Below are 27,461 nucleotides of genomic sequence, written 5' to 3' on the forward strand. Positions count from 1 at the left end.
CAATTCCTCGCCCACACAGAGGATTAAAAACTAGCTTTTCTATTTAAAAAAAAAATTGATGAAATACATAGGCATCCTTCTCTAGAGGGCTTAGAACACTGTGTTAAATAACATCACAGCAGCAAGTTCTGACTTACATGATCTATTTCTTTTCTCTCTCTCCCCCCCCCCCCCTGTTCTGAATGGTGTCTTGGATTTTGTAGCATCAGATCAGTCTTTAGTCAAAAAGCAAATAATCCTCTTTGATCCCCTTTGAATGTATCACTTACTATGCTGGAACCAGGACTGTACATACCATACACTTAAAGCACATGCCGTCACCTGAAGAATCAAGGAAACAGTAGTGTGCTAAGGGTGCTGGGAACTGTAGCTCTGAGATAAACTATAGTTTGCAGGATTCTTTGGGGGAAGGCATGTATTATGTCTTCTCCAAAGATTGAGGGCACAAGGAAAAGGGAACGACAGAGGATGAGATGGTTGGATAGTGTTCTCGAAGCCACCAACATGAGTTTGACCAAACTGTGGGAGGCAGTGGAAGACAGGAGTGCCTGGCGTGCTCTGGTCCATGGGGTCACGAAGAGTCGGACTCGACTAAGCGACTAAACAATAACAACAATGTATCATGTGTCCACAGCCCAAACATATCCTGGGCTGCTGGATGTAGGGCGGCGTCCCTCCCCCCAATCTAGCGTGGATGCTGTAAGAGTGTTGGGAAATGGCATTTTGCAAGCTGTTTGGGTCCTTGCAGGGCCTATAAACTTAAGCCAAGCCAGTTGGTTGGTCAAGTACAATCTGCAAGGCATCTGGTGTTGTAGCTTCCTTTGGAATTATATTTCCTCCTTCTGCACATTTGAAGAGCAAGGAGAGAAATAATAATTCTCCTTCCTGAGAACCATGTAATATACTGCATGCGTGCACCATTCAAGAACTCTCCATCCACCACCTACTGGCACTTAACCATGGTTGGCACATCTAATGTATCACAATTCCCTCTTAAGAGCAAACTCAGGTGGTGAGTGCCAGCAGGACTGTAGCCAAAAAATGGGGCCACAAGCAGGAGATTTTAGAGAATGCTCAGGAGGATTCCAAGGTTCGCATACGTAGGTGGCTGGGAGCCTTGATGAAGCCTAAGGAAGGCACCCACATACACAAATACCCCAGTGAGACACCCTGTGACCACAAAATATTGTGCGCCTGTTGCAGGGTAGAATAATAATAATATTATTATAATTTATTATTTGTACCCTGCCCATCCAGCTGGGTTTCCCCAGCCACTCTGGGCGGCTTCCAACAAAGATTAAAATACATTAAAATGTCACACATTAAAAACTTCCCTAAACAGGGCTGCCTTCAGATGTTTCCTAAATGTCAGGTAGTTGTTTATCTCTTTGACATCTGATGGGAGGGCATTCCATAGGGCGGGTGCCACTACCAAGAAGCCTCTCTGCCTCGTTCCCTGTAGCTTTGCTTCTCGCAGTGAGGGAACCACCAGAAGGCCCTCAGCGCTGGACCTCAGTGGAATGCAGTCCCTTGAATGTTTTGTTGCAGGTCTCACTCGTTCCCTTGGATAGCGAGCTGGGGTGCCTATCCATTTGGAGGCGAAACGGCACCATCCAAAGTATGTTAGTGTTATCTCCATACTTGGGAGATTGCTGAGGTACACACAAGTATATGCATTTGTAAATTCGTAGGGAAAAGTTTAAACTACAAACCCCACAAACAGCCAGTAAAGGACATCTGAGTACAGTATACAGGATGTACAGAATGGTGCAGTTGTGGCTGGGAGAGAAGTTGCGGGGGATGGGGGGGATGGGGAGGGAATTCATAGCAAGTATCCTAGAGGGAGGCATAAGTATTGGGGTGGAGGAACTCATGATTTGCCCCATGAGATTAAAAATCTCTCCTTGCAAGACATAGTAGGGTTTAAAGAGGGAAGAGAGGAAGAATAAACCTTTTCTCTCTCACCCTGAATATTGCATCCACCAGCTGTATAACCAGTGCTCCCCCCCCAAAAAAATGTTTAGGGGTACTCTCATTTTCCTACTCATATTGAAATACTGCTCCTCAATGAGGCCAAACTTAGATTCACAAAATGTTTAGGGGTATGCATACCCCTGCATCCCCCCAGAAAAAAACACTGTATATAACTCTTACAAGTTTGTTTGCTTTTGGGGGGGGGTAGGCTTTACACCCAGACCCTTCTAATTCCTGGGTCCAGCAAATTTTAAAATCTAAGCAAGGATTCAAATTCCTGGAATAATCAGACTAGCTTCCTAGTGGGATAATGGGCCATTAAGGTAACAAAGCATGTGGCTTGGTGCCAGATTGCAAATACAGTAGCGGATTTAGGGTAGTGCAGGCGGTTCCCCCACACAGGGTGCTGAGCCGGGGTGTGTGTGTGCGCAAAATTGAGAAGATCTGCTTGGGGGTGCCAAGTGTTGGCCTCACACAGTGTGCCATAATATGAAAGATTACCAAAGTCCACCCCTGGCAAATAGGTGCCCCCCCCTCTCTTAACTCGCTAGTAGTTAGAAAGACAAAGCCCAGAGCTGAGAGTGGAGTTATGTGAGCTGGAAGCAGGCTGGGAACCCAGAGGGTCAAAGCCATGCTTGATTTCTGCCTGAATCCAAGGCTGTGGCTATGGGGGAAGCAAGACCCTCTGTAGGGTTGCCATATTTTGAAGCACAAAAAAGAGGACACATTTGCCGGCTTCTGCTTTTAACTATGGATAGCTATGACGACTCTCATTTTATATACCTATGGGGGGGGGAAATAGGGTGCGTCCTGGAAAAAGAGGGCATATGACAAACCTATTTTGGGGTGTTAATGCTGTGGATCCCTCCGTCACAGTTTCAGGTTATATTAAGGTGGGTCTGCTCCTTGCTAATAAAAAGAACTTCCAAGGGGTCCAATGAGGAGGGCATGGCTGGATTAGGCAAGGAAGAGGGCCTTCCCAGCCCCTGGTACCCTTGGCCAGTGCCTGACTTAACTGACAGTTGGTGCTGGGCCTGAGAGAGAGGAATTGGCATTTTCAAAAGGTGTCCATTCAGCTGATCACCTTTTAAAAAACCAGCTAACTTCCTTCATGCAGAACCTCCTAGAGCGAGTGAGATAATTTCCCCCATTAGTAACGCACCTCTAATTCCCCACAGCCCTTGCTGATGTTCATAACTCTGGAAGTTTTGCTGATACTTATAACCTCTCTCTTTGACAAGTAACCAAAGAAAATTAGTTATCTTCTTAATGTAAGTGTTAAACATGGGGCTGACCTATTTTAAGAGAGGCTAAATAATAATAATACTGGTATGCCATCCTCCAAGATTACTTGCACAGAGATTACCATGGAAATCAGCTGGGGGGGGGGGTTTCCCACACACCGTCGCTCTACAGATTCGACGAATTCTGGTACAGCAAACAAGATTCTATCTTTTGAACTTTCTGTCTAGCTTAAACTCCGTTCTTTTTATTTATTTCTTTTGTATAATAAAACATTCTGTTTAATCTATCCCATATTCAAAAGAACCTGTACATCAAGCATGTGGTTGTATAACAGTCATTACACACAGAAAACACACAAAGAATATAGGGTTAAAAACAACTCTGTGGGATAAATGAATGCATAAATTAACAGCATACTCCTATATTAGGCAGCTTCCTCTATTTTGCTCTCGGGGGAAGCAGTTTGGCAGGTGACGGAAGGGGAAGGAAGTCCGATGTTTCCATACCTACAAGCCTTCCTCAACTGTAGGATCCCAGATGTTGTTGCACCACAGTGTCCATTAGCCCTGACCATTAGCCATGCTGCCTAGTGGGAGTTGGCACCCTAACATCTTGTGGAGAGCCACCTGCAAGCTGGGGGAAATCCTGTGTGGGAACAAGGCAGTTCTGGGGCTCGAAAAACCAGGCAAAAAGTGTGATCTCTTTCCATGGTGCTGAATCCATTTTATATCCCTGAACAGAGCAAGGGAGTCCAACTTGCCACTTTTGATCACATGTGTTTGAGGAAATGAAGCCAATTCATGTTACATTGTGGAGGGGACGTCAGATTTCTCTCCCACCCAGTCCCGAGAGCTTGCAGTGGGCTTACAAGTATAAACCCATCTCCTTCTCTCCTCCAGATGATCTCTGGGAGCTAAGTCATTGTGAAAGTGAGAAAATGCCGGTGAATTTGTCCGCATGCCACGGAGGTTGTGCATTCTTTGATAGGACTAGCCAGGAGTGCCTTAAAGGGGTTCAGTTGCCATGGGGGCAGAGGAAGGCTGGGGAGTTGAGGTGGAGACAGTGGTTTGGGTGTTTGTATTAACTTTAGTTCTGTGAAAAGTTCTGCGAGAGAGAATAAAAGAGCAACATTTATTACAAAGCCAGTTAGGAGTGACAGCACTGTGTTGAAGCTCAGATGCCTGTTACCAGGGGGTGTGGCAAGGGTGGGAGTAAGCAATGGAATTGGGAGAGTTTTTAAGTTAAGACAGGAAAAGAAATAAATTGATGGGCAGGAAAGCATCATGAAATGATAGACTGGAAAAATCTTTTCTACCCTCCCTCGAAACTGTCTATTGACAAAAGGCACCAGCCTTTATCTTAAATATTAGTTGCCATTCATGGGTTGTCTCCAACTAAGTTTTACTCAGAGCACATATCCATACCTATTTTTACTTGTATGCTGCCTTTCCACAGACCAAACTATGCACAGGGCGGCTTACAACATGAAAAAATACATAACCACAACATAACAATAGTAATCATAAACAATAAATAAAACATTAAAAGATATGCAAACAACAAGATCAACAGCAGCCAGGATCATGTATGCTGGTTTATGCCTAATTTCCTCTGGTTCCTGGCATTTGCTCCCAGAGCTGATTGGAAGCAGGGATCCTATTGGTTCAAAGTTGAAAATGCACCTGCCCCTCCTCGCACAGCTCTGTAGACTAAAAGGTAAAGGGACCCCTGACCACTAGGTCCAGTCGTGACCGACTCTGGGGTTGCGCGCTCATCTCACATTATTGGCCGATGGAGCCGGCGTATAGCTTCCGGTCATGTGGCCAGCATGACAAAGCCGCTTCTGGCAAACCAGAGCAGCACATGGAAACACCGTTTACCTTCCCGCTGTAGCGGTTCCTATTTATCTACTTGCATTTTGACGTGCTTTCGAACTGCTAGGTTGGCAGGAGCTGGGACCAAGCAACGGGAGCTCACCCTGTCACAGGGATTCGAACCGCCGACCTTCTGATCAGCAAGCCCTAGGCTCAGTGGTTTAACCACAGCGCCACCTGGGTCCCCTTACTCTTACGCCACAAATCTCTTACACCACAAATCTTTTTGCCACATTCCTATCTTTAAAGCCTCAGTTAGATCACAAGCCGTCACACAGCCTACGACGACGGAATAAGTGCTGGAATCACTCCACATCCCCCCAGCCTTGTTTCTGTTTTCTTTTTAAACACCATACCTCAGGAAAATTGGATGAGCTTAACAGACTAGCAGACTATGCAGATCAAGAGACCAAAATAGAAATGAGGAATACAAAGGAAGAAGACTTAAGACTGGCCTATTTAAATAAATGTAGGTCTTTTCATCTCTGCCCGGGGACATTGTCACAAAACAGAGCCTGGATCTGGCCTACGTATTATATCACAGAGTCTGTCAAAGGTCAATGTGGGATATATGAGCATATGTAAAACAGGTGTGGAGAGTATCTAGGCCAAATGTGGCTTTCCAGGTCTCTTCATTTGGACCTTCTGAGCTGTCCCCAGACTACATACCCCTCACCAGCCCTACTGAACAAAGGTGAGATTTACAGGAGCGTCTCCACCCCCATCATTCTGCCCAGACACTGAGCTCCAGCTCCGAAGGCCTTCCCTCACTGAGAGATGTGAGGTTACAGGGAACCAGGCAGAGGGCCTTCTTGGTAGTGGCACCCGCCCTGTGGAATGCCCTCCCATCGGATGTCAAGGAAATAAGCAACTACCGAGAACTACCAAGAAGGCAGATAAGACATCTGAAGGCAGCCCTGTTTAGAGAAGTTTTTAATGTGTGATGTTTTATTCTGTTTTTAAACCCAGCCAGATGGGCGGTTTAATAATAATAATAATAATAATAATAATAATAATAATAATAATAATAAGGTCCTCTACCCACTTTTGCCTCTGATCCTACCCTCCATTGACATGTGGCCCTTGGAAGGTTGCCCATAAGTTAATGTGGCCCTCGACCTGAAAAAGTTTCCCTACTCCTGTTGTATGATCATCATAATTATGGGTATGTGTGGTGGGATGGTAGGGAATTAAGTCACCTTCTTCCTCTTCAAGGTATATCCTTGACATCTTTCAGACCAAGAATGGTATGGCAAGAATTTGTGAAGAGCTTTGGAAGGCTTCACTTGAAAATATGGATTAGTCAACACAGATCTTCTTCCTTTGTTGTGAGCCGAATAAATGGCAGAAGTTCACGTGTGGTTTGCACACCTAACTTTCCTCCCTTCCACGTCAGCAGACTTACTGAAGGCAGCCCTGTTTAGGAAAGCTTTTAATGTTTAATAGATTATTGCATTTTAATGTTCTGTTGGAAGCAGCCCAGAGTGGCTGGGGAAACTCAGCCAGATGGGTGGGGTATAAATAATAAATTATTATTATTATTACTACTACTACTATGCGGAACATAATGAAAATGAAGGACAGAGAACCGCCCTTGAAATCCACTTGTCTAGCTTGCATTAATGTAATGCAATTGCATTGTATGTTACTAGATCTCAGCCTGAGAGAGGTGAATCACAACAGCACTACTACAGCTGAACATATATGTGGTAACTTCTTCTTCTTTTAGAAGTAGGCCACCAAATGCATGTTTGGGTGAAAAGTGTGCCCCAGGGCACTGATGCATTGCTCCTCAAACAAGAAATGCAAACTCAGATGTTTATCCAACAAGCGAGGCATGCTCTACCCCTTCCTTTTAAAGGGCAGGGGAGGCACAGCAAATGACTGGAGTCTTGGGACTAGATAAGCAAGCAGGCACTCTTTTGGGGGGCGCTGGGCTGGTGAGGTCCGTCCATGTCCTTGGTGATGTTGGCAGAGTTGGTAAATCAGAATCTGATTTACTCACAGTTGCCTCCTTGGGAGGAGGCTCTTCATGGCTAGGAGAAGCCACAGCAGGAAAGATCTGACAAGGGGTGTCCGGTGTCACAGAAACATAACATTCTTCTGTTACCCATGCTCTCTTTCTAACTTCTGAAGAGTTCTTTCTCTTTAAACTGAACTTGGACTAGACAGCCTTTTAGATAGAGGATTGTCCTCTATGAAGCAGAAAACATGGCCACCTTAGGGAATGAGCCAAGCTGATCCTTGAGTGCCCCTCTCATCCACCCTTGTAGGCCTACTGCAGATCATCCAGATCCACACTGGGATCTGTTTGTGAAAGGCAGGTAATAAATTTAATCATTGGGATATTGTTTAGGTGGGTTTTTTTGTTGCTGTTGTACTTGGTTAAAATCTGCCCCTTGTTTTCAACTATCTTTTTACCTACAATGGTTGTTGTTGTTGTTGTTGTTGTTGTTGTTGTTGTTGTTGTTTTACAACGATGCACATTGGCTCCATGACACTGTTCCATAGCAGAAGACATCCTCAGTGGGGCAATACAACTGGATACACAACCCTGCCCCTATTAAGGCAGCGTTACATAATGTTTGCCGGTACAATTGCTAAGTTTCTCACAATCTGTGAGCTCCTTAAAACAAAACAAGAGAAGATACAAGGTGTTGCTATGCTTTCCCCAGACGTATTTTTAGGACTCTCTTGCCCTCTGCTGGAAGAATTAAATATGCTGTGATGGAATGCACTGTTGCATTTGGACTACAAAAAGCAACACCTCCCCTCCTTTTAATATATTTTATTTACCACAGTCACTTGTAAACTTCTAAGGTGTCATCATAGGATTATTTTCTATAACAGTTATCACTCTTGAACTGGGAAACCTTATTTATAAAACACCCTTCTAGTTGATGGTGATCAGGAGCAAAGTTTTGCTTTGGAGGGAGATGCTGAGTTGGGAGTTCATTTGTGTGTAGGAAGAGAGAGGTGGAGTTGAGGTTGAAAGTGAACCAAACCTTTCTGTCATGCCAATGGGAATTTACTGTATTTTTCAGTGTATAAGACTATATCCCCCCCCCCAATATTTTTTTAAGTTTAAAATTGGGGGTCGTCTTATACACAGAATATTTAAAATTTCTCTTAATTTTGGGCTAAAAAAATAGGGGCTGTCTTATACACGGGGTCATCTTATACATGGAAAAATGCGGTATACAGTGAGAAGCAGATAACCATGTTTTGCAAGTAAAAGCGTGGGGAATTTTTGGCCCTCCGGTTGTTGCTGAACTACAACTCCCATCATCCCTGGCCATTGGCTATGATTGCAGGGACTGGTGGAAATTTTAGTTCAGCTACATGTGGAGGGCCAAAGGTTCCTCACACCTGAAGTACAGCAAAACACCTGTCTGTCTTCTCCTTTTTCCTCTTATTTTTTTAAACCTGTTAACTTTATTTTTTCCCTTTTTTCTTGGTACTCTTAATTTTTATGGGGCTTTTTTCTATCCCCAGTTGTAGCAGGCAGTTGTCCACTCATCCAGTTGGCATCCGTCAGTCTTAGGAGACAATTGAAGATGATGCCGCCGGGGCATAGAGAAGAGTAAGGGAGAGACATGTTTTGTTGCAGCTGGGGCAGAGGAAGAAGTCCTACAGGTGTACCATGGCATTTCTTCTTTCTGCACTACACTCCTTCCAGCAGTCATTCCTCTTCTGGTAACTGCTGTGAATACACAACCTGTCTCAAGGCTCTGTGGTCATCTGCAAGAGATTCCCACTTAGAAGGGTTAATGTTGCCAGCCCTCATATCACATCTTTGTAACACAGAGTTGGTCTGTCAATGGACCTGGTGCCTGAAGCCAGCTCCAAAAGGAGCACAAACCCTCTGGAATCTTGCAACTGCGAGGCAGAGAGTGGGGGCGGCACCCAACTTTTGTAACATTATGTTTTAAAATACTGTATAAGATTCTCCTCGCATTTTATCCTCACAAATATTGCCCATTGAGGTAGATTGCGCTGCCAGGCCCTTTTGTGGGCGGACTGGGAGGATTTGAACCTGAATTTCAAGGCCAGCCTTAGCCAATCTGGTGCCCTCCAGATGTTTTGGAATAGCGGGCACCAGGTTGGCGAGGCTACCCCCGGCACAAAAGACCATTGCCCCTTCCAAAGCCTCCTCAACCCGCCATGCCCGCCTTGTTGCTAGGCAGATTAGCCGCTCGTCCCATCCCCTCCCTTCCCTATTGGCTGCAGGTGATTATCCATCCCACCTCTAATCCCTCTTTCTCCCCTCTATTGGCTCCTCAAAGCCTCCCTTCGCCCCTCCCCTCTCCGCCTCTTCCCCCTCTGACGCCTCCCCCCGGCCAGGTAACGACCAATGCCCGTTCGCCATTGGTCCATCTCCCCCTCAGGGGTGGGGCCAGGGGAAACCGGCTCCAGGTGAGAGGCCGCCCTCTTGTTTACTATAGGCCGGCGGTAGTTATAGAGAGGCTCGGGCCGGGGGAAGCGAGCTGTTTGGCTGCCGCTGTATATGCGTGTGCGGCAGGGAGACTGAGGAGGGTTGAGGAATAAATCCCTCGAGGGTTGGCCTCCGCCATGTTGGGAGGAGGAGTGTCGGCGGCGCGCCGCTGCTGAGGTGGGAGGGAAAGGTTGCGGGAGCGCGCCCGCCAAGTGACCGACCGAGCAGCCTAAGCCAAGGCGCGCTCGAGGCGGCGGGTCGGGTGTTACCTCAGGAAGAGGCGGGCGAAGGACTCTGAGCTTTCCCCCACCCACATCCCGACTCTCCCCTTTCGTTTCGGAAGTTGGAACAAACTTCCAACGGGTCGGGAAAGCCCGAGACCTGAGGGAAGAGGAAGAGGAAGGATTCAGGACGACCCCCTTCTAAAAAGTTTTGGTTTTGGGGGTGTTTGTTTGGAAAGAGCCTGTCCCTAAAGCGGGACTGAGGGAGGGGAAAGGTGAGTTTCTTCTTTGGAGTTTTTGAGGGGTGGGTGGGAATTTATTCGGGTGAGGGGAGGAAAATTGCTCATTTTTGTGGCAGAGAAGAAGACAGCGCTTGCCTGCCCCCACTCCCGCAAACATAAGTCGGTGTGGGGCGGGCTGGCGGGAAGAGTAAGATTCACATGAATTGGAGTATAAATTGCGATTGTTTTCTACGCTTGCAAGCAGCCTTGTGCAGGTAGTGTGCCTTTATTGTGTTTTAAAGTTGCCTTTTTATAGAGAACTAAAGGAATATGATTATTCCTTTACTTCTCTATAAAAAGGCAACTTTACGATTATTCCTTTACTTTTCTATAAAAGTAGATGAATTGCTGTTATTGTTAGGTGCTTACAAACACATACCGGTAGGTGTGTTGTGTCCTTTTGCAAATACGTAGTCACCTGTTGTGATGGGGGAGGAAGGATTTTTATGTCGGAGGAAACTCAGTACACACAGAGCAGGGTGTGTTTTTATTTTTGTTTCCTCTATTACCATGAGGATAGGTCCCTGCTCTGAGGAGTTTACAATCTATACCTAGAAGCAGGGGAGATCTTTTGAATAGAAGCGGGGAGAAAGATGAGAATGTATTTTTTGTTAGATGGGTGCTCTGAAGCAGTGTGACATTAAGAGAAAGGTTTGAGAGAGGGTGAGCTGGTTCTGTATCACTTTTTATTATTATTATATTTATATAGCGCCAGCCATGTACATGACATTTCAGGAAGAATGAGAGATGTGGCTTACAGTCTAGAAAATGAAGGTGGGGCAAGCAAGGGGGACAAATATGCAGTTATTTCTGTTTCACCTGCTTGGGCTTAGTCACAGTAAGGTCTTGAAACGGAGTTGTGAGGAGGAAGTGGGTAAGTTTTTCTGGAGGTATGTGTGGGGTAATCAGGGTGACATTGCTAGTTGAAGGTAGTGAAGAGTTTGTGCTGGTGGTGCAGCTTAGTATTGGAGGTAATGTGGATCAAATGCAGGTGTAATGTGGGGAGAGTGAGTTGGGGGAGTGACAGAACAGTCCACAGAAAATTGGAAGGTTGCAATCCTATACTGTACACACGTAACTAGGAGTAAGATCCAATGAACACACAGGATTGCACTGCTAGGAAAGTCTACAAACTGCATAGCATTTTTTTTTTGGAGGGGCAGGGTGGTGGAATTCCCTGAAAAACTGGTCTCCTCACCTAGCCTATGAAGGGAAAATAACTGAATCTGAAAAGTACCCTTGGGTGTGTTTGTCTGTGCATGTGCTAAAGAGACTAGTATATCTACTGAGGTGGAGAGTTTTGCTCCGGGGACATTTGTTCAGGACAGGCTATATTAAGGGAGCCTTTTTCTTTTTGGAAGGGTGTTCATATCTGCTGAAGGAGTAGCCACAGGTAACCAAATGTGTAGGTCAACACTGTTACCAGATTGAGGAGGGGGTATAGGATTCTAGTGGAATGCACTGTTCTGTGGTTTTAATGTAGTCTTTGCAAGTAATTGGCTACTAGGTTATGTTGACAGCTCATAGTCTCAAGGCATGTTTTATGAATTTTAAGGGTTTCTTGAAGTCTACATATTTGAGGGTTGTGAGGATCTTTTAAATAAAGTATCTTGGTTTTAACTTTCCTATCTAAATGTAAGTTCTTAAAAACCAATGTAGTGTTTTATGACTTTGGTAAAGTTGTAGACAAAAACCTATGTAAAAATCTTTCACACTTTCCCCTAAATGTACTTTAGTGTGAGGAAAAAAGTACTGTACAGTATCTACAAGTTTTTTCCTGAGTGGAGAAATGTATGACTGTTCAGAGTGCTTACAAATATCTGAGGGGGGACAATTGCATAACATTGCATTCTTTTAGCTAAAATGTGGATTCACATGCTTTGCATGAATACCTTGACATGCCTTACACATTCTATATCAAAGCTTACAAAAGGAAGACTTTCAAAGCAAAAATTGCAATGCAGTTGTGTATAGTAGAGAGCCTGATCTTTAGGGAAATGCCTAAGCTTTCATACTTACCTAGAATGTCATTTTGTACTTTCATGGCTTCCCCGCCTATTTTTTAAGTGCATGTTTTGTAGAAAATGCTGGAAACAGGAATGAAACTTGCTGAGCAGTCCTATCTTATTCCACTCTTGAATCCCTAGATTGGACTTTTTTCCCTGCTTTGGATATTGTGATTTGGATATAGCCTTCCTAAAGTTCCTTTTTCAAACATAGGGAAGCAGATAGTTTTGTGATAGTTCTGCCAAAGTTTTTGCAGATCCAGAAGATAAAGATCACAGACCGTATCCCCACCCCAATGATTTTGTAGGAAGGTTAGCAAGAGCGCTTGGAAGAGAAGGTTTCAAGAATGGAGCCAAAAAATTTCTTTGCAAAAGAGTTATCCTTCCGTTTGCTAAGCAGTGATGGCTAACATCACTGGCTGGAATCTTTCTTAATTTTCTATTGATTCAACTTCATTCCCTAATAGAAAAAAAGTAATTAGTCCTATTTTTAATAAGTATAGTCTTACATTTCATAATTTTAAAATATATTTGTTGAGTATATAAAACAGCTTTCATGGAACTTTAGCAGTTTTATAAAAATAAACTATTGTATCAGGATACTAGAAGAAAACATGAACCTGAATCCCTCCATTGATTTGTTGGACTTACTTGGTGTCTGTTTAGTTTAGCACAATGTATGTTCTGTTTTCCAATCAGTTGTTTGCTTTTTTGTGTATTTATACCTTTTTTTGTTTGCCTGCAGCCTAATGGGGCTATTACTTTGGAAGAAGAAGCATGGAAACTTTGCCTGCTCATTTATTACAATACCTCATTTCTCCTGAATGATTTGGAAGACAAGTCTGTAAACTCAGAACCTATCTTTAACTTTGACTGCTGCATTAGGACCATGCCTAGCAGAATGGGATCAAAAATGAATATGAAGAGAGATTTCATCAGAGTAAAAACACATTATAATGGGTAAGCGATATCAAATGTTTTTTGCCCTTCATTTTGCTTCTTGTTTATCAGGTTCTTTGCAACTTTTGTTTTGTCTACATTGGGTTGTATCCAGTTAAGTTCTACTCAGAGCAAACCTGCTGAAATTAATTACCATAGCTTCGTTTAAGTGGGTGTTCTCTGATTTGGACTAGCCATTTTTTTGTACTTACAGTAAAAAGAATGAAATTTACGTATGTTTTTATCAATTTCTGAAGTCTGTTGCATTGGTATTGTAAGATTTGAGAGGAAATGCTAATGTTGTTTGCATGGTGGCTTGGTGCAAAACCTGTGTATCATGCTCTTCTGAACAAAGTGATGGGTCTTTCATTTTAGGCTGATAATACTACAATTCAGTACCAGAACAGGTATAGTGTTTCATATTGGGGTTTGTAGGTGGTGGGGTGTCAAAAGATTTTCAGCAATCAAGGTTCAGCCACCCATGCTTGGATAAGTTTAAGATTAAATTGTTAAGAACCAAGCAATGTATTCTAAGAGCATTTGTTGTAGGAATTTTATTTATACTTCATAATAACTATAACAATGTTATCAGCAAAGGTCAGTAACCCTTGCCTTCAGTTTTATATGTTTATCTTTGTATTGAGAAATGTTTTTATTCTGACTATCGGTCGAATAAAGTATATTGATTGATTGGTCAGTAACCCTTCTATATTTTTGAACAAAAACATTTTCAGTGTTGGGCATAAATATACTCATTTAAGTTTTTGTACCAGTAGCTGCAACCCAACAGTAGCTCTGGCTTGTGGTGGAAAGGAGTTAATAAGAACTCCCCCACCCTCATGTTGCTGCTACAGTCACGTTATCAGCAACTCAATTTCAATTTTAAAAACACCAAGAGACTGTATAACACTGCATTACACACTCTAAACTGCTGCCCCCCCCCGGTGATACGGGTTTGTTTGCATTAGCACTTTATTTAGTTTAATATGTTCGGGGTGTGTGTTTTGCATGAAATGAAACATGTTGGAAAGACATGAATTCCTGTCTTTGCTTCTAACTTGTGGCCAGACATGTTACTGGCCACTCACAGTGGACTAAATACTAAAAAAGTGAAGTTTTCAGTTGATTTCTCTAGGCAACAATCACTTCTTTCCAAGGAAAGATTTTAGAAAGGGCTTCAGAATTAATCAGGAAGTCTCTTTGTCATCTGAATCCAGAAAAAAAAAATCTAAAGTCACACATGCACCAGAGAAGATCAAAAAGCCCTTTCAAAATGCACCAGGACGTCTCTTCAATGTTTGGAGGAGGGCCTTCCTGATTCATTTTGGGGCAATCTTTGTTTTCCCTGATGTTAATGTGTATTTCTTTGTAGCACTTCTAAGTCATAATACACTGTCTTGTCAGTCTACTCACACTGAAAGGTGGTAGGAAACTAATTACTCAGAAAAAAATAGTGCTTGCACATTTTGCTTTATATCTGTTTCCTATATTTTCCATTGTTGGGGCTCCCTTCTTGCCCTGGACCCAATACAGCAGTACCCATTACACTCCTTATTGGTGGGCCTGTACATAGGAAATCGCAGTAAACTAGTGTACACAAAGAGTTGAGCTGCTGGGTATAAACATGTTTTAGGATCTATAGCATTGCATGTGTTTCACAAGCAGCTTATGCTATCCCAGTGGAATGTTTTGACTTGGGCTTTGAACAATTCTCTCCCACCTCAGAGTTATATCAGAAACTGGTTTTCAGACTCCCTTGTGTGATGCTGAGCAGAGGTAGTGGCTGCTTTTTTGTGACAAGCCCATTGAAATGCTCTTGGAACTAGTTTCTCACTTCCTTGGACACTGGATTGTGCTTTTCTAAAGAACCTAGCAACTAGTACCTTGTATCTCCACTCACAATTCAACCATTGGATTTAAGATTTAGCTCCATTAGCTTTAATAGCATTGACAGTCACAACCAAAACAGCTGTTCTGGCAGAACTCTCTGTGACTGTGGTGTAATGGTGCTGCAGAGTAATGCCATGTTGCACTTTGCCCTCTGATACCCAATGGTATACCATTTTGTATGCAGTTATGAATATATCATAGGAAATCTTATACAAATGCTGACTTCAAAAGAACTTGAGCAGTAGTGTGAGGTGGGAAATATCCAAAAACTGATTCCTCGCCGCCACCACTGCTTTATATTTTCACTGGGAAATTTCCCTTTGATAAGTTCATTGGTAAGGATGAATGGGTGCAAATTACAAATAACAGTATTAGGCAAGCTTCACAGTGTCACAAGTTTTGTTTTCTAAAAACAAGTAAAATAAACATGCTAAATCAGGTCACTCTAGGGCATTAAAACATTTTCTGATGCAAATTATTCTTTGCTTATGAAAATGTTTCAGCTCAAAATTTTCTGGAAAACCCACATTCCTGCATTTGGCCCTCTTGTTTGTCCCTTGTATGACAGACCTCTAGATATGTGATAGAAATAAAACAGCGTGTTTAAAACTCAGTATACATTCTGGACAGTGCTGGATTTGTTTGTGTTGATCATTTAGGACTATAATCCTATGCACATGTCACTAACTTGGTAGTAAGTCCCACTGAACTTGGTGAAACATACAGTGGTACCTCTACTTACGAATTTAATGCGTTCCGAAAGCACATTTGTAAGTCGAAAAAAATTGTAAGTCGAATCCCATAGGAATGCATTGGGAGAAAAAATTCGTAAGTAGAAGCAACCCTATCTAAAAATTCGTAAGTAGAAAAAATCCTATCTAAACCGCATCCAAGATGGCGGACGGAGCTCCATTCGTAAGTAGAGTTATTCGTAAGTAAAGGTACCACTGTACTTCTGAATAAGGATTGTACTTTAAGACTTGCATGTGAAAATTTCATTAGGAACAGCCTGTTCATTGGCTTAAACCAGAGTGATTAAGGTTAAATGAATTGTCAATCAGGCTCTTGGTTGTGCAGTGCAATAAGGTTTTAATGGGTTGTTGACAAATGCAGCCTGTACAGCATTTTGGGGACATTCTTCATGGCATATTTTAGCTATAATTTCAAGTAACACTCAAGTTTCACTATGTGAGGAATGACATAGGGTTGTATCCAGCTAAGATTTACTTAGAGTGCTTCTATTACGGTAGAATTAACCTAATCTGGTCATGCCCCTTAGATCTAGCATTGAAAATAACCTTTAATTTTCATTGTTTAAAATAGTGATGTGTTTCTGTGTTAACTCTGAACAACTTTTAAGTTTAGCCTCTGTAAAATGGGGACATTGTAAAGCATCACATAGCAAGATTTTATGCCTTGTTTGTGGTAAAGGACCTCTGTACAGTTACATCCAGTCGAATTTAACTTTAGGGTGCGGCACTCATCTCTGCTTTCAGGCCAAGGAAGCTGGCATTTGTCCGCAGACAGCTTTTGAGGTCATGACTAAACCGCTTCTGGTGCAATGGAACACTGTGACAAAAGCCAGAGTGCACGGAAACACCATTTACCTTCCTGCCACAGTAGTACCTATTTATCTACTTGCACTGGTATGCTTTCAAACTGCTAGGTTGGCAGGAGTGGGACAGAGCAATGGGAGCTGATCCCATCGTGTGGATTCAAACTGCCAACTTTGCAATCGGCAAGCCCAAGATGCTTGATGGTTTTAAACCATAGTGCCACACCCATCCCTCTATTGTTTGTTGTTACCCTCACTGGAAAGGGTAAAGCTGACATTGCAACGTAGGGATCCCTATTTACTCAGCTTGGGTTTATTGATCATTTGTGAAGGTTTGTATAAGTATTGCTTTATGAAATCATGGTATAAAATGTAGCATGGCAGAATGCAAGTGTGTGTGTGTAGTGGATTCTTATTTCTGTGTGATCAAACATGTCAAACCACAGTAAGTCACAGTTATCAAAACTGCAAAATTAGTGTCGAGAATTATTCAGGAAAGTACTAAATAATTCAAAGTGTCTGTTCATGGTACAGTACACCTTTGATATTATGATTAAACAAATAGGCTAGTAATAAAAGCATTAGGGAGTCGTACCATTCATGATTGTTAGTGTGTTTCCATGGAAGCTTGGGAGGGTAGATGTTTGTATATCCTGGGTGTGACAGTGCTTAACGTAGCATAAGTGATCATGCATAATCTTCCTTTATGGCAAACATTCCTTGCTTTGCTTACAATACAGTTCATAGAATTCTTCTAAATTAAGCCCTGCTGACTAAAAATGTTGAGGAATGTGATGAAGGTATTTTTTAAAGTACATGCTTATTCTTCCACACCATTATATCTTATGTGAAATCAGTTGATGAGGCTCATTTGACAGCTACAAGGAATTGAACCTTTAGTGTCATTGCACCATTCCAGTGGAATGCTCTGCCATGGAGATTCAACAGGCATATTTCGTTTCAACTTTTAAACACGTGCTGAAAACTTTTCTATATTGTCACACCTATGCATGCATGTATATATACATAATTTTATTTGTATGCCGCCTTTCCACAGTTCAAACCATGCTCAAGGCAGCTTACAAGATAAAAAATGTTGTAACAGAAGTAGTCCTAAACAATAAATTAAACATTAAAAAAAAACCAGACTGAACAATTTCCACATAAATCACAACAAAATCCAAAATAAAGATTTTTTTTAAAAAAACCACAGCTACAACCCTCTCCCCAAAATACCCCAGCACCCCAGGCAATTACATGAGGTTTTGGTTCTGGGGGTGCATGCCCAGAGGCAAAATCGCGTAAAGCCAGGAACCCCCTGAACCATCCCTATCTGTGCGGAGTGGGCCTTGCCCTTCACCTTACTTACTGGCCTCTGGGAAGGAGGCACAGGGGCTCAGAGTGTCTTAGGGGCCTTGCATGACTTTCCCAGAGCACAGTAAGCAAGGCAGAGGGCTTAAAAAGCTCTTTTTGCTGTGGGTTCCACTCATGTTTATTTATTTGGTTTTGGGTCAGGTGTGTAAGTGGCGGGCTATCTTTCCCTGATAGTTACCTGATTTCTGATTTTAACTTTTTTATATGGTTTTTATGATTTTATGTATAGTTGTTGTGAACTGTTCTGATTTTTTTAAATGAATTACTGTAGCAGTATATAATTAGCAGGTGTTGGGTCAGTAAAACTGTTTGTGAGATTCTGAAATGCAAAATTTCTAGGGCTGCTGATAGATTGCCTCAATCTTTGCAAATGTCTTGTGGTTTAAAGTGAACACATGTAGCTATTGAATCTGAATTCATCTCTTTCAGGGATATCCTCATAACAAAGCTGGGTGCATCCATCAACTATGGTGAACTTTGTGATGAAGTTAGAGAGATGTGTAATTTACAACAGGAACAACCAATTACCCTTAAGTGGATTGATAATGAAGGTATTTCAGACTCATGTAAATATGCTTCTGCAAATATTTCTCTGATGCATTTTACAGCAGTTAATTAACCTGGTGTGATGGAGATATTAAATAGGTAACTTTTAATTTTGAATCATTGTCAGTTTTCAAATTTTCACTTAAGAGATATCAAGGGATATATATTTTAATAAAGCCCAGATAATCAGGCATGTATTGCAGGTTGCTCCAGTCCTTTCTGAAAATGTTATGTTATGTACTCTCTAATTCTGATGCGTGAAGCATAACCTTCCTTTATAAATGTGGGTGTGATTCTTCCTGACATAGGTACTGTGCACAGAAGGATTTGCATAGAACCAAGCACAATTTCTCCCCATCCCCCCAGTATCTGTGTACTCATCAGGTTATTATGGGGCAGAGGAGGCCTATGGATGCCTCTCATACCTTTGCTGGAAATGTAAGCCCCTTTCTTTTGAATGTCTGATGCAGTGTGATTGCACTAGAGGTAGGCTTTGTTCTGCCCTGCAGCATGGTTGGGAAACTTGCCCTCTAGATGTTGCTGGATTAGAGCTCCCTTTATCCCTAACCTTTGCTCGTAAGCTGATGGATGTTGAGAGTCCAACAACATCTGAAGGGCCACAGCTCATCACCACTGCTCTATGGGGATTCCTTTTAAGGAGGTGTGCTTGTGAGGAGAAGAATCATACCCATTGACTACCTTAATATGCCACACTTAACTAATGCAGTGTTCATTTTTACAGTATTTTAAATGCATTCTACCAGATTGTTTGTTATTCCTCAGCTTTCTGTTCTTTAATTGTTTAGCAATACCCACATAAACTAGAAAGAGATTAGTGATTATACAATTGCAATGTGTGTTTCCTAGTATGAACTTGAAGAGTGTGTATTGCTTAATAGACAAAACCTCTCTAGATCTTTTTATATACTGCTCACATCATTTCATAGAGACTTCTTGAAATTCTAGAAATTGATTCTAGAATCAATTTATACAAAGGCAAGTGGACATGAATTTGTAAAAGTATTTGTTGTAGCCACTGAATATAGGAGTCTCTGAAATCTTGTCTCACCTTATGTAGACAAGCTCTGCTAGCTAGACTTCAGATACTGAGAGAAACATACCTCTTCCAAGTTCTGTGTGTACAATAATGACTCAGTTGTGTGCGCTTTGTTTGTACTTGCTTTCAAGATGATGCTTCAGCGATACCATGCAGAAACTTGATATTTTCTAATTGAGTGTAATTTGTTTGCATAGGACACGTGAGTTGAGAACTGTAGCAGTTCTAGGGTCTTTCCTGCAGATCTGTAAATATTCTCCAGACTATGAGTGTATTATTCAATACTTAAATCTTCAGGCAGCTGCATCAAGTATTGCAAGTGTGACTACTGCTACTGAATTGATTTATGGTGGTTTGATGGGAGAGGTGTCCCAAGTGACAAGCCATAAAAAGCATGAACATAGCACTTAATGCAAGGTGAATCATTCCCATACTTGTTTTTGAGTTTAGTTTTTGTGTGTGCTCCTATTTTACTCTCGTTGAGTACATTTAAAGAATATTGGAAGTTGTCATGCTTTAAAAGCATGGTATCATTCTCCTGATGTTTTTTGTTTCCTACTCCCAGTAAACTTGAAAAAGCTTTGAAATACTGAGGCATCCATTAAATTGAGTGAGCCTGTTTCCCAGATGTATTCAAGTGGAGAGGCACTGTGAAGGGGGCTTGTCAACCCGTCTTGCTTTTTAAGCATGCAAAAGTTCCATCAGGAGACTTTACCCCCATTTTAAAAACTGAAAGACCACTGACAAGGGCTGCATGAAAGTTGTGCCAACAAGAAGCTTGCTGAGTTGAAAGCAGTTTTTATGGTGAGCATATGTGTCACTTAAGCTAAGAAAGGAAGCTCTCGTGGCCCAGTTAAGGATTCAACATGAAGTCTCTACCTATCACTATTTACTGAGGGAGAGAACCCACCCATGTACATATCTTGTACTATTCCCCTCACTGTGTTGCTGTAATATCCATGATTCTCAAGTGTGAAATGGGCTTGTCTACAGACCCACTTCGTTGCTCTAAACATAGCTGTTCTGGCCCTTTAATGCAGATCTCAGGTTCCTGAGCTTTCTTGACTGGCTCTCTTCTTTTTAAGTCTGTTGGAATTCTGCACCTCCCCACCTCACAAGGAGGATGGGGAATCCCCAACTTAGAAACATATTACAGAGCTAACCAAATACGACATATAACCCCATATATACTGGAAGATGAGACAAAACAATGGATACACCTAGAGAGGGACTCAATCGAAAGTATCTGCACCACAGCATACCCATTCCTCCCAAACAAACTAAGGAAAATTCCCACAACACTTAATAGGTACACACAAACCATGTTCAAAGCATGGAAAACAGAAACAGGCAAACTATCCCCAACCCCATGCCCACTAATCCCCTTGGCTTACCACCCATTATTCCACCATGCAGCACAAAACCTCCAGATAAAAACCTGGCAAACCAAAGGCTTATATTGCCTAGCAGACTTTTATAAAAATAAGAAACCTCTGTCAACACAAGAAATACAGGATAAACTAGAAAATACCCAAATACCCTGGTTAGCACAACACCAACTACATGCCCTCTTAAAAAATCCAGCAGTAAAATCAGCAGCAACTAGGCCCCTGACAAGCTTCGAAAACCTCCTCCTAACGACAAAGGGATGGTATCTGTAATATATAAAATACTACTCCAGAATCCCATGAGTCACCTAGACACAATCAAAAGACAATGGGAAGATGACATAGGCTACAAGATTAATCCCACTCAATGGACCAGAATGTGGTCTAAACCCCCCTTTAAATCCATATCAACAAAAAGGAAAGAACTCACTCTGAAACTCACCTACAGGTGGTACCTAACACCAAGAAAACTAGCGCTAACACGCCCAGGAACCTCACCAAAATGCTGGAGAGGCTGCACCTTAACAGGCACATATTTCCACATGTGGTGGGAGTGCCCCCAAATCCAGCTATTCTGGACAACAACCATACGGGAAATAAGTAAAATAACCAAGCAAACATTAGAAATGACCCCAGAATTGGCCTTACTAAACATTTTCCAAGATAATAATGTACAAGTACACTACAAAGAACTCATAATGCACTTACTCTCTGCAACCAGAAGCACCAGAAGCAGACACTGGAAAGACCTGTCAGGAGTAAGCATGGACCAATGGTACCAAATAGTATGGGAGATAGTCCTACTGTACTAGAAAAATTAACCAATTAGCTGAAACTGACATTGGGACAAATAGAAGAAGACGACTTCACCCCGGTATGGCTCCCCTTTATCGCAAACACAGCCCAACAAGACAATGACAAAAACCCACCAACAGCATACAAATTGATATGGCTAACCTGATCCAAAACACCCACCCACTCCACTCACACACGAAACAAAGACCACCACAGCCAACCACAAATGTGCAACCATATCCTAGGCCAACCCCAACATCTCTCACCACCAAAGGAACACAAGCGAACAGCAGAGAACTTACACAAGTGATGCTGAGAATAAACCCCACATATATTAAGCAAAATAGAAACACCGTCACCCGACCCCACCCACCCTCCCCCATCTACCTCTTTCCCCCTTTTTCTTCCCAATGTCTAAATAAATGAAACTGATTTGTAAAAATGTTATGAGAGACATTGCACATATATTTGTAAACCAAGAAAACCTTCAATAATAAAAAAGTCTGTTGGAATTAGAAAAAACAAGTCTGGGAAAAGAACTCTCCTATATTTGCAATAAGACTGGTGTGTGGTGCAATGTGACATGTGTGGGGTAACTGTGCCATAATCTTCAATATACTTAACAAAAGATTCCTGCACTGCAGAGTCCTGTATAATTGCTATCTGAAATCAGATCTTTCCTTGACTATCTGAAAGGGAGAAATTTTCCTCAACAGTGAAATCAGAATATTTCCTAGGGATTTTGCTTATGGGCCTCTAATATCAAGGGTATATCACTTGATATTCATGTAGCAGTGTTCAACTTGCTACAGGAAAATCTGATAGAGTATTCCCTTATTGTTCGTATTGTATATTTTGGCACATTTCAGGCAAGGACATGTTAGGTGGTCAATAGGATGCCTTGAGCAAGTCATAGTGGTTCATTTCACATATCTGCAGTGTGCTCTGTATGGGGCTTCCTATGTGCTTGACCCAGAAAAAGCAGTTAGTGTGGAATGTTGCAGCACAGTTGCTGACAGGAGTAAGACTCTGTCAACACGTAACACTTCTGCTCAGATACCTGCACTGGTTGCCTTTTTGTTACCCGGCCCAGTTCAAGGTGCTACTATTGGTATTTAAAACCCTTAACACCTTGGGACCAGTTTACTTGTGGAGTTGCCTTCCCCATATGTGCCCACTCAATTTTTACAGGTGTCACAAAATGCTCATTCTGAAGTTATGAGAAATTTACTTTTTAACATGGCAACATCTGCACTTTGGAATTCCCTGAATGTTGACACCAGGCAGGCACCTTCACTGTACTCTTTTTGGTGCCCGATTAAAACATTTTTGTTTTAGTTTGCCAATCCAGACACATAGATGTTGGCATGTTTTCATCTTTTTATTGTTTGTTTTAGGTGCTTTTCCAGTAATCTGAATATTTGTTGTAAACCACTTAGAGGTTTTATTACGATCAATGGGTAAATTAAATTTTGTTAGATAGAAATTTCAGTTTACAATGAACATGGAGGTTAGTTCCCTTCTGCTCCTTCCCCACTGGGAGCAACAAGCCACAGTCCCTGGCTTGGCATTACATCTGAACTGGAGATTGCGGTATGTTTCACTTCCAACAAACAATGATTGGTAAACCAAGAACAAAGTTTAGCTTCACATTGTGGTTCTCTGCTCTCCAAACAAGCTCAGTGCTGGAGCTGAGTGTAATGCTTCGCCAAGAATGATGGTTTGCTGCTCCTTCTACAGAAGGAACAAAGCAGGAGTGATCTCCTCATTCATGGTAAGCTGTTTACTATGCTTTTCTGCCACATGTGAATGCTGTCACTCTTGTTATCTCTGCATATCCTGATCTCCTTGGAGGAAGGAATATCCATAGGAAAATACTTTGCTTTTTATGTTTTATTGTAATTTTATTGGTGTGAGCCGCCCTGAGCCCGGTTTTGACTGGGGAGGGCTGGGTATAAATAAATTTTATTATTATTATTATTATTATTATTATTATTATTGGACTGGTCATGTTTGGATGTCGGATTATGGTCTTCCAAAGCAACTACTCTATTCCCAACTTAAGAATGGAAAGCAAAATACCAGTGGTCAACAAGAGGTTTAAAGATGCTCTCAAGGCAAATCTTTTTAAAAATGTAGTATAAGCACTGATAACTGGGAAACACTGGTCTGCGATGGCTCCAATTGGAGAACAGCCTTTACCAAGGTGTTACAGACTTTGAAAAAGCATGAACCCAGGGTGAGAAGGAGAGACGAGCTAAGAGGAAGGCACCTTTGGCAAATCCTCACTGTGATCAACTCCCACCCAGAAATCTCTGTCCCCACTGTGGAAGGACGTGTGGATCCAGAATTGGCCTCCACTGTCACTTACAGACTCACTGTTAAGACTGTTTTCATGGAAGACAATCTTACTCGGCTTTGAATGATCGATCACCAAAGAAGAAGAATCCTATGCACGGAGCTTATCTGTGAATAAGCTCCACTGAACTATCTTCTGAGTAGACATGCATAGGAAGAGTTTGCATACATGGAGGATTTGCTCTACAAAGGTTTTCCTGCCCCTTGTAATGCAGCCTTTTTTATTTATATTATATTATTTATATTATATATTACATTTATATTATATTATTTATATATATTTCAAATTGCTTGCTCTGTTCTTTGGTTTTAAAGTACTGTACTAGATGGAGCTAGACCGTGTCAAAGAGAGAAGTGTATGCAGCTTTGCCCTGTGGAATTTTTTTTCAACCTCATGCATTTTTTCTGTAGTCTTATTGCTGTTACAATTTAGACTAAGCAAACACCTTCATTTCTAATGTGGTGAATGATGAACTTCGGAGGGTCTCTCTCCTTCCTGATAAAGCTGAAATCAGTCATGACCTTGCCTTCTCCCCTTCTGTTTTCAGTCTGGAGCTAGCAAGGATTGCATTTAGCACAGATAATTAGTCCTAGCCTTCAGAGTGACTTGCTCAACTTCTGCATCTCCACACCTTAAAATTTGTGCTAATGATCCATATATTTGGAGGAGCTGAAGCTCTTCTGAGCCTTATCCTTATTGCCAGATTTGGGAGGGGCACCACCATGAAAAGTGGATTTCTGAAAATTTTGTGCAACTAAGATGCCTATGGCAAGAGTACCAAAGCACTATATCTGATATTCCAGATGCATAAGTAGACCCATCCCTTTCCAAAAGGGATGGAGATTATCTGGAGAAGTACAGGTGTGAGAAGCTACTCTTAAAAAAACCATTTGACTATACCTGCCAAGTGCATGTGCAAGTACTTTGCATGGGCCTCTCTGAATCCTGCCTTTGTAGAGGGATCAATTTTCAGCAAAATCATGAACTTCTTGTCACTGCTTGGTTTTGCTGAGATACTGAATTAATCTTATGTTTGGTGTCAAAGATTCCAACCTACACTCCTGACAATTCAAACAAAACCATGAATTGTAGAGCCATGTAAATTTGGTTACTTATTCCTCCTTGTTCTCATTCTCTTACTCTTTTGGTAGGTGATCCATGTACCATATCATCTCAGATGGAACTGGAAGAAGCATTCCGTTTGTACTGTCAGCATAGAGATGAAGGGCTCATTATTCATGGTAAGTGATGGTGCTGCCTGAAAAAATCTGCTAAACTTTAAACAGCGATTTTACATACCTTTTTGTATGGTATCCTTTTAGCAGTCAGTTTTACTATCTGAAGCTTTCAACAAAAAGTCTAGCTGTGCTCTTCTGTCTCCTTTTGGAAAGATTATGTAATGCAAGAGTGTTGCTGCTTAAATCTTTCTAGTCCTGGATATGATCCTATCCCCACCCAGCATCTTTCTGTTCCCGTATATGATCTTATCTCTCACCACTCTCCAAGCATGTACATGTCTTTCTGTACAAAAAAATTAAAAATCCAATATGTGCATGTAAAGCTCTCCATCTTGAAATAACTCTGTCTAAATATAGCTGGCATAGCTGTAATATCTGTTTTGTTCGCCGCTTAGCATTGGGTCCAGCAGATATATTTGATTTGATTATTTCATTTCCATACCGCTTGATATATTAAAATATCTTGAAGTGCTGTATAAAAAACTATGAAATTCATATGAATTGGCCCCAATATCCCCTGTTGCCTGTGTCTGCCAGCCTTGATGATGTTTTGATTTGCAAGCTCATCCATCTCATGTTTCAGTTTTCCCCTCTTCTACATTTGTGCTTCTTTATTTTAAAGTATTCCTCAAAAAGCACTCTCTTTATCTAGTACTCTTCATCCTATAAATCACTTTTTAGCACCTATTGCTTCTGCAAACATTTCCTAGGTCACCACAGGCTTTTTTTTTCCTTCTGCACTGACTGGATCATCATCTATACCATTTGAAACCCTGTTGTCCTCTGCAGCTTTGTCCTAAACAATATATTTTCAAGACACTGCCCTGCCTTTGTATTCTTCAGTTGTGGAAGTAATATATCATTATTGCTTTTGGATAAAACAGTGAATGGCTAAAAATGTAATTCGTTAAGACATAAATATATACTTCATGTTTTATTGCAGTTTTCCCCAGTGTTCCAGAAAAGCCAGGCATGCCATGTCCAGGAGAAGACCGTAAGTACTTGAATGTGGAGGTCCATTCTTGTGTGTGTGTGTTTGTTTTTGCATTAGAGTATAAAATACCATCTTATCATTGAAAATATTTTTGTTATGAAAAGCATGTTTGTGTGCTTCAGTATGCTTGTGATGTACTGTGAAGTGTGTATGGAGGTATTTAATTTATTCCACTCATTATCACGTTAATAAGTGGTAATACTTTCAACATAGGTGAAAAGGATAAATTTATTGGCTGTTACATAAAATTGTTTAGTAGGTGAGCAGCATTTAAGCTGATAGTTCTTTATGCACTCATCCTTCTACTTCTAATGTTGTGAAAGTATTAGAATAGTATTTTATGAGAATAAGTTGGGCCAGAGTTTCAGATATACGTATTAATGCAAGGCCCTTGGGTACCTTACTTTTCCAAGTGTGGGTGGTATTATGCAAATAGATGCTGAAAGTGTCAGACTTAAGAAGCCTAGTGAGGTCAGTATACTATTAGTCTTCTGGTGCTGAAATACTGCAGTTAGTTGGTTGGATCCAGACTAAGTTAGCTGCATTTCATTCTCACTGAAATCAGTGGGACTTAAAGCCTGTCCAGCTTGTCTCATGGATTTCAGTAAAACCTTAGTTTCATGAACTGGATCCAACCAATTTTATCAAACTATAGTCAACTCATGGAAACAGTTGCAACTAATTTGTGTAAACTGCAGAAGACACTAATGAAGATAATGTTAAATATTCATATTTAGGGGTGTCTGCATGTCACATTGTTGCATGATATCTCTATTTTAAAGTACAAAGAAAATTGCACATAGCACCCCAAAGTTTGTAAACATGTAGTCTACATCCAAATAAGCACATGACAGGTTCCTTGAACCTGAGGGAGATTAGGACTTGTGCTTCTAAAAAGAGCAGACCTTGTTGATAAATGACATCAGTTGAAATTTGTAAAACATTTGTGATACGGCATTGTTGAGGAGGGCCTGATGTTCAGGAGTGGGTGGTAGTTTTTAAAAACCTTGAGCTACTTTGGGCGTTTACCCATAAAAACAAAATGGCACAATTAGAGGCCATCTGCAAGCCACAATTTGAGGCAAAGTTATATATTTTATTGGACCAACCACTGTGTAACTGAAGTCTTCCTTGGCAGGTAAATAAGCCATGTCTGTAAGATCCTAGGATATGATCTGAAGGTACATGAGACCCCCTCTTTTCTGAAGCTAAGCAAGTCTGGTCAGTACCATGGAACCAAATGTACACTTTCTTGGGTTCCATGGTGGAAGAAAGATGGGATATAAAATG

At 41.5% G+C, this 27,461-nt stretch overlaps 1 protein-coding gene across 2 annotated transcripts in view; it reads left to right on the forward strand.

Annotated features, from left to right (window-relative positions):
* Nucleotides 1-9,473: 9,473 nt before the first annotated feature.
* Nucleotides 9,474-27,461, forward strand: part of PRKCZ (protein kinase C zeta) — a 95,956-nt gene continuing 77,968 nt past the window's right edge. The window contains exons 1-5 of one of the 2 annotated variants that reach the window (XM_035116948.3): nt 9,474-10,024; nt 12,782-12,996; nt 18,224-18,345; nt 25,091-25,180; nt 26,121-26,171. In XM_035116948.3, coding sequence (XP_034972839.1) covers nt 12,926-12,996; nt 18,224-18,345; nt 25,091-25,180; nt 26,121-26,171 — 334 coding nt within the window. In that variant the 5' untranslated portion in view covers nt 9,474-10,024; nt 12,782-12,925. The remainder of the gene's footprint in view (nt 10,025-12,781; nt 12,997-18,223; nt 18,346-25,090; nt 25,181-26,120; nt 26,172-27,461) is intronic. The other variant, XM_035116949.3, reaches the window with a different exon arrangement.

The sequence above is a fragment of the Zootoca vivipara genome, chromosome 6 (assembly GCF_965207765.1).
Source record: "Zootoca vivipara chromosome 6, rZooViv2.hap1.1, whole genome shotgun sequence".
Taxonomy (NCBI): Eukaryota; Metazoa; Chordata; class Lepidosauria; order Squamata; family Lacertidae; genus Zootoca; species Zootoca vivipara.